The 8340-nt window shown below is 34.0% G+C and overlaps 1 protein-coding gene across 1 annotated transcript; it reads right to left on the bottom strand.

The window, feature by feature from the left end:
- Positions 1–2445: 2445 nt before the first annotated feature.
- LOC116001951 (syntaxin-22-like) lies at positions 2446–6778 on the bottom strand. Its single transcript, XM_031241924.1, has 7 exons — positions 6332–6778; positions 5625–5718; positions 5190–5329; positions 4945–5019; positions 3753–3910; positions 3573–3673; positions 2446–2917 (listed from the first exon to the last, which is right to left on the bottom strand). The coding sequence occupies exons 1-7, from the start codon at positions 6517–6519 to the stop codon at positions 2852–2854; spliced, it is 822 nt and encodes a 273-aa protein (XP_031097784.1). The 5' UTR covers positions 6520–6778; the 3' UTR covers positions 2446–2851.
- Between the last annotated feature and the right edge of the window lie 1562 nt (positions 6779–8340).

Raw genomic sequence — 8340 nt, 5'->3', positions numbered from 1 at the left:
ATATATATATATATATATATATATATATATATATATATATATATATATATATATATATATATATATATATATATATATATATGTCCATGCTCTGATGCGGCGCTGTTCTCCCGTGTGGTCATGCGGACATATCAGAATCGTAGAATGAGCTGAGATCAAATGGATGGGAATCAATAGAGAAGAGAAAGCACGCGGGGACAATTTTGTAACTTTCAGCATCATGTATATTTCGACGGTACGCTACGTACTAGTGTATGGTGTACTTATAAGTACTCTGTGATGCATTTTTGAATGATGCGTGGTGCACTTGATCTGTAGTGCACTTAGTATTGCACCACTTAATGGGGATGTCAAACCCATCGACGAGTTCAATAGACCCGTTGGTCCAACGGAACTACTCAACGAGTCTATTGAACCCACATCAATTTTTCCCTTTTTGGTAGTGCACCACATAGCACTCATAAAATCACCACACATCAGCACCTATTACACCACCGAATTATACATGGTGTGCAATGGAGCATCACGTAATGCACCACAGAGCACTAATAAGTGCCCCATACACCAGCATTTAATGCACCACTGAAACATATATGGTCCACAAAATTATAAAATTGCCCCATCATTTTTTCTCCTCTTCATTGATTTCCATCCGTCTGCTCATCCTACGATTATGATATGTCTGTACAACCATAAAGCAGAGCAACGCCGCATTTGCACCTGTTTCTATATATATATATACACACACACACACACATGGTGCACACAAAATTACTTAAATGTCACCATGTTTTCCGTTTTGATTGACTTTCGAACACTTGGTGGTACACCACAGAGCACTTAGAGCATCCTTAGTAGTGGAGTTATTTCACGGTTTTTGAGGAGTTTTTGTAAGTGTGATTAGGAAAGAGAAAATTAGAGGGGAAGAAAAAAATAAAAAATAAAAAATAACAATTGTGTCAGGCGCGCCCGCGTGCACTGCACGCGCCCACTGGGCGCCCAAGTAGCAACCAACGCGAGCTAGGCATGATGATATGTTGGAATCTGTAGATGCTTTTACTATGCGAAAAACCTTCACTTGCAGGCCATATTTTCCTTTCTCTCTCTTTGCTTCTCTTTCTTCCAGGTGGCTGAGTACTGTTCCAAAAACCACACAATATCTACTGATATTGATGCCCTTATAAATGCATCATACACTAGCACTCAATGTATCATCGAAACATACATGGTCAACAAAATTATAAAATTGCCCCTGAATTTTTTCTCCTCTTCATTAATTTCCATCCTTTGCTCATCCTACGGTGTTTATATGTCCGTACGACTGCACGGGAGAGTAGCGCCGCATTTGAACCTATTTCTAAATATATACATGGTGCACAAAATTACTTGAATGTCACCGCATTTTTTTCCTTTTGATTAATTTTCAATCACTTTATAGCCCACCACAAAGCATCACATAATGCACCACAAAGCACTCATACATGCACCATACACTAGCACTTATGCATCACTGAAACATACATAGTCAACAAAATTACAAAATTCTGATATGTATATACGACTGCACGAGAAAGCAGTGCCGCATACATTGAATGCTTAGGATAAATGGATTAGATTTCGCCAACTATGTACGTCACTTGCACAGTTGCACAATTGAAAAATCTAAGCCATTGATCTCTAGTTTTTAATGAAAGCCATTGGTTTTGCCTAAATCAACGTTCGAGATCAAAAATGATTAAAAAAAACGCGGTGACAATTTGGTTTTTTGGCATCTAGGTCAAATTTAAGGTACGTAGTTTTTCTTCTTAAGGTGCGCGATTTTTGTGCTTGAGGTACGCAATTTTGAGCTTAAGGTGCATTAGGTGTTGAAACTTAAGTGCGTCGGTCTAAAGTTTTATGTACGTGATTTTCCTTCTCAAAATAAGTTGTTTTCCTTTTTACGATACTTTTTTTTTTCATTATTAAGGTGCGCCATATTTCTACAGTTTCCTTCTTTAATTCATCAGTTCTATTTTGGCCAAAGACATAGTAAATGAAGAAAAAACTTTTCAAGAACTTGTGAGAAATAACTTTTCAAGAACCTGTGTGAAACCTTGCGGGACATGACGTTTTTCTTTTTAAATTTTTATTGATTTGAGCTGGTGATTGTCCCGGCAACATTTTACAAAATGATGGGATAGTGGAGATATAATGGGATAATGGCCTCGTGTTTTTTTTATATTCATCTCACAAGACGTACCAAAATTTTAATTTTAAATGTAATTTACAATATATAAATTTTAAGCACTAAATTACTTGATATGAAAATTGACCGAAAGCAGTTTATAATTTAATTTTGATGCCAAATAATTGAGTAACAAAATGTTAAAATTTAAAATTCCCTACTTCAAGAAGCAATAAAGTTTGACAAAAAAATTTCTTAACACCAAGCTAACAGTATAGAAGTAGATATCAAAAGAATAATCACTACTCAATCTTGCAAACATCTAGTTCCACATCACACAAGGCAACTCTCACTTCCACTTGAAGAAAACAATGAGGTAAACTTCAATTCTCACATGTTTTGAGTGTCAATAAAGAAATCTAGTTTTATTGGCAGGGAAGAACCTGCCAAGCAAGGAACACACCTTTGGCCCCCACAAAATAACATTTACAATCAAACACAAACCCCCCCAACCCACATTAATAAAGACATTTTTATCAGTCACAATTATCATGTATTATAACTAATATTCCGTGATTGCCAGAACTCCGTTCTGCCATAATGGGTTGCAAGCCAACTTCTGTCACAGCATTCACAAAAGATCAACTTCATTATCAAGCAGACTTTTTGAATTTAAGTATCTTCTCTTCACGCTGCAAGTAAAATTATCACAATAAGGAGAACAATGCCAAAAATCACCAGGAGTAGACACGCCTGCAATTGCCAAGTCAATAAAGTAACTATGTCAATAAAGAGCAATTGTTAAAAGGCAACCCGAACAAAGCAGTATATTTATCCAACAACGTTGAAGATAAATTGTCCCCTAACACCCATCTTGCATAATTAGAATTCAGAAAAAGAAACTATATTTACTCTTAATCAAAGAAAATGAGCAACTATGAAATCTAGAAGAGAAGCTCCAAGACACTTGGGCTCTATTTGTAAATTTGATCTATTGTTATTTATGAATTTATAATAACATTCTTACAATTAAAAGAGGAACAAAAAATGAGTATAAAGAGGGTAGAGGGTAGAAAAAAACACAGTAAGGGTAAGCTTCACCTCTTCCATGGCAAAGAATGGGTATAAAAAAGACAAGTCATTTGTACAAAAGGGCAATGGTAACACCAGACTAAATTGTTGGAAGCTAGATTCAAGATTCTAAAATGCTACTTTCAAAAACTTGTCAAAAGCTAGAATAAATTTTTTGAAAAGCTTGCTTACCAGTTTTCTACTCTAAAAGCCAAAAAGCTAGCTTCTAATAAGCTATAAACTAGCTTTTGGTATTTGCCAAACAAATTCCTAGTCTACATTAAGCATATAAGTGAAATCAATTCAATAAAGAAATGCAAACTGTATAGTCAGTCACCAGAGATGAATTTGATCTTTGTGTCTTCGCTGCCTTAGCAAGTTGGGATCTTCCTTGTGCAGTTGCGGCATGAGAATTCTCGATGTTTGATCCAATATCATCTGAAAACAAGAATAATACCGTATTAGGTAGTTTCACTTTGAGATGGAATACCAAAATAGTAACTGGAAAGTGACTAACCAATCATAGCTCCTTGATCATGAACAAGAACAGCAAGATCCTTGAAAATCTCATTGACTTCACCAATCTGTTGCTGTATTTCTTGTATCCCTTGCTCTCTTTCCTCTATTATAGCCTCATTGAAGGCAATCTCATTGTCCAAAAGTAAAACCTCTTGTCTGCAGCAAAGGCACATGAAGGAAAAACAGAGATTAGAACTTTAATGAAATAAAAAACTTAGATGTACAATAATTAAAAAAATAAAAAAATAAAAAAATAAAAGCAGCAAAAATAACAATGACATCTACTTTTTAGCTTCTCGATATCACATTTATATGATTCACTTCTTAATTTTTAATGTTGTAAAAACCTAACCACGTGATGAAAAAAACTCCTATTGGCTGTTAATTATGACCTAGCTTGGAAACAGTGGACTTAAGTCATTAAATTACAGTCAAGTGTTTCATAGGAATAGTACACTTCAAATAATGGTGAATTAACTTACCAAAAATACAAACCAATTAATTTTTTTTACAACTGCACAACCAAAAAATTCCAATAAAAAAAGTGCTAAAGAAATGCAAGATTGGTGGCATCCACCCATTGAGCATCAATGTTCTCAATTCCATATACCAAATATCCTAGTATCCTAGAACCCAAGAAGTAAAGGGAAAGTGTACATAAATTAGCCAGCCAGTTAGCAAAACGCTATAATCACTGTGGATCTAGAAAGTAGTTTTAGTTTGAGGTTATGTACACAACTGCACCATCAACATTGGGTGACTACACTAACTACAGTATGCATAAAATCTGATAGAGTTATCAAAATAATGGAGGATTTTGAAATAATAACAATTGAAATCACCTATTAGGGAGAGGAACAAGGAAAAAGAAAATGATGAACACTGTATAAATAACGAGAGGATTTACCTATACTCTTACAACAAAAGCAAAACTTAGAAGTCCACATATATCAAATATACAACAAAAGATATCAAAGCTGCATGCTTTTTAAAAAAGGCTTCAACCATTGTCATGTACACTTTGCCAAAACCAAATAAATTTTCTACAAAACTAATTCTAAAAGCCCTTTGTAATTCATCCTAACTTACTCTGGCAAATAATTGAAACTGGCTAGCATATTTCTCATCTTTGATAAATTTGATGGCCTGACCAGTAGCATAAAAAGAGGAATATGGTTTGGAGAACTCACCTCCGTGATTCCACAAGCAAAGCTCGTTGCTCTGGATTCTTGTCTGAACTAACATCTATCTCACTGGCAGTATAACTGTTTACCAAAATTTGATCAATATTAGAAATATGTCAAAAGAAGACAAACAAGTCACAGTCAGAGAGAAAGAGATACTTTATAACAATAACATGTTGCAGTAAAATTAATTAGTTATTAATTGCAGCATAAGTTCTTATTTAATGGAAGAAGCATATTAAAAATGTTACCTAGAAGGAAGGACAGCCTGGGGAACAAAAGGTGTATATGCTGTTTCCCTCTCAGCAGCAAGCCTTTGCGCCTTCTGAAATTCTTTCAAGACAGCTTGAAAATCTTTAGCAAGTTTTGCATCAGTGATTTTCTTGCTAGCCTGAAAGGAAAAAGAAGTTTAGGATAAAAAAGGAAAAGGAAGAATCAAGAAGAACAGAGATAACAGAAAATATTAACTTAGATTAAAGTGTAACTCAATTGTTTCATCTCAAAGGAGTTTGCTGTCCAAATACAGAGTAATTACAAACAAAAATTCAGGTAGTAAACTGCACATCCTACTCTCCCATTTTTCTTAAGTGCTCAACAAGTTCATACTTTGGAAGGTACTACATACAAAGATAAAGAAAAGAGGAATGAGTGAACAAATGCAATGGAGAGAGGGAAAGCGTTCTTACACTGACTTCACTGCGATGATCTGTTTCACTGGCTTGCTTTAGTTTGGCAGATGTATCTTTCACCAACTGTCCAATATGTAGCCTTGTCTTGTGCCTGCAAGTGAGCACGGTATGCATAACTATTACGAAATGAAAATTTTCCAATAGATGACTGGGTGAATAACTTTATAGGTAAATAATTAATGATTAAAATGTACTAAGAGAAAGCAACACAAAATCCCAAAAACATGAAAAGTCTTAGTATCTTTGTGAAGGGATACATAACAGTATGCTATATAAAAACACAAATTCAACAGATGGGATTTCCTAAAACATTAGCTTTAATGAGTTGAAAACTACAGAGTTTGTATGTAATTCACATCCAAACAATATGTAGAAGTTGCACTGAGAAGATATTTCATTGGGCCAAATTATTGCATAATTAGGTAAGACAACCTTTTAACCAGAAAATCAGCAGTAAATGTTCAACCTTTCTCATTACAACTAGTCAACAATAACATCCCAATTCAATCATTGCGTGAATACAGAAAAGCATTTGCGTAATCCCAAACTTAGTTGAGCATAGAATTACAATGAAAATTATCTAAAAAAAAAAAAAAAAAAAAAAAAAAAACACCAGAAGAAGATTTCATACCAACAACACCAGAGCTAAAAAAATTAAATAGAACTTAAAAACAAAAATTAAGGAGAATTGCGATAGCACTCACAACTTCTCGCGCAGCTCGGGGGTGTCCTTTGGGGTACCTAGGGTATTGACGAGCCTGTGGAAGGTGGAGACGGCGGTGTTGATCTGGAAAATCCCAGAAGCGACGGCCTGAGTGGGGTCTTGTTTCCCATTGGAGTAATCCCGACGAGACCCAATAGCCCGACCCGATTCCAGATCCTGAAAGCTCATCTCCTTGGATGAAATACGTCCTGAAACCCCGAAAAAGATTCCCCGAACAGACGATCTTTACAGAAGGGAGAATTCAGATTGAATCTTGGACAGAGACGATCGTGAAAACCCTAAAGAAAAAGAAAACAATAAAAGAAAATTGGGGGGGTGGGTAGAATTTAGGGCAGGAGTAGAAAAAGGGGCGAAAATTGAGGGTAATAATTGATGGAAGATGAAGGAGGAGAGAATCAGATAGAGAGAGAGAGAGAGAGAGAGAGGAAGGGACGGACAGAATGATTTGGATGTTGGTTGTAGGTATGGTGGTGGGTGCGTGGGAGGTGGGTCATCCGGCCGCCCTGTCACCGTCTCACGTCTCGCTATTAACACGTGGCAGCCGTTGGTGTTTTGCCATTGACCTTCTTTCTTATGTTTTTTAGCGAATCCTGGAGTACATACTAACGCATTATTATAGAAAATATATGGGATATCCCACATTTGCGACCATGTCTTCCTCTAACTCTACATCTTTTTCCCCATCCCAAAAGACATTAAATCGCAATTTCAATCCACAATATGACCCAACTTTGTATTATAAACTAGTTATTACGCGCGTTGCGCGATTAAATCAATGCCCAATACATATTTTTAAATTAGTGTTCCTTAACTGGTTAAAGTAGTCATATAATAATGAGAGAAAAAAATTTTAAATTAATAAAAATCAAAGGAATAGTCTCGATGTTTATATATTTTAATAAAACATAACAAAATTGTAAATAACTAAATTGTCCAGCCCACAGTTTGTGTGTCAATATCAATTAACTTTACTGCATTTGTCATTACTAATATCCTTGTGTCATGAAAAATATGTTCATAAAGGATGTTATGAAATAATATAATAGAACCACAACATAAATTCAAAAACCATAGATTAGGGAGTTAAGAGTAACTAAAATGTGTAGATTATAGAGGAATATAATGAGAACCACAACATTACATAACGATATTGAAGTTATATTTATAGATGAACAGATTATATTATACAATAGATATATTTACATAACGATATTGAAGTTATACTAATTAATGAGTATGTCATCATTGATTTAAAAAAAAAAAAACTGTAATCATTATGAGTACAAATACAAATAATAGAATTAGCATGATAATATTTTGACAATCATATCTATAGAATGTCAAGTAGATGGTGTGTTGCAGAATATGTTAGGTTCAGTGAGAAGGGGAGGGGTTTATATACTGTTGTTTCGGGTAGAATAATGGTTTAGTTAGGAATCTATACAAAATTGTATTATAGAATCTTATTAAGACTTCAATATTCTAATTTTAAGCTAGGAATCTATACAGAAGTGTATTATAGAATATTGCCAATTTGTTTGAAAACTGCAATAAAGAAACAAATTGTCTAAAGAATTTAATGTTAAACTTCCGTTATATTTAATAGAAAAATTTAGTAAAATTATAAAAGATTAGGATATATATTAGGAATTTAATTAGAGGTTGCACAATTAGAAGAACACAAAATACAATATGTTATAGCAGACTATTACACCAACATTTTTTTAGTTCCAATTAAGGGTTTAACATTATTGGCTCTTATTATAAGTGTAGATATGGGTTGAAAACTTGAAATCTCCATTATGCACCCGTGACAGTGAGCAAATTTTTATTTTTTTTGAATATCAAGTTAGGGTTCTTTAATTTTTAAAAATTTGTTTGTTTAATGAGAAATTAAGTATCATCCTTGTGCTTCATTTGTATTATAAGAAAATGGATGTTGATTTTTTGTTTTGTTTTGTTTTTTGTTTTTTTTTTTTTTTTTTTTTT

This window comes from Ipomoea triloba, chromosome 13, assembly GCF_003576645.1.
Source record: "Ipomoea triloba cultivar NCNSP0323 chromosome 13, ASM357664v1".
Classification (NCBI taxonomy): domain Eukaryota; kingdom Viridiplantae; phylum Streptophyta; class Magnoliopsida; order Solanales; family Convolvulaceae; genus Ipomoea; species Ipomoea triloba.
Note: the sequence above shows the minus strand (reverse complement) of the source record. Positions and strands in the feature narration are given on the sequence as shown.

What these genes read in the sequence shown, in the direction of transcription:
- LOC116001951 (XM_031241924.1), bottom strand. Translation starts at nt 6,519, where the DNA reads ATGAGCTTTCAGGATCTGGAATCGGGTCGGGCTATTGGGTCTCGTCGG. An exon ending in CCCGAGCTGCGCGAGAAGTT is followed by an intron (nt 5,719 to 6,331) that starts GTGAGTGCTATC and finishes GCTCACTTGCAG; the next exon opens with GCACAAGACAAGGCTACATA. An exon ending in TGATCAAGGAGCTATGATTG is followed by an intron (nt 3,674 to 3,752) that starts GTTAGTCACTTT and finishes TCTTGTTTTCAG; the next exon opens with ATGATATTGGATCAAACATC.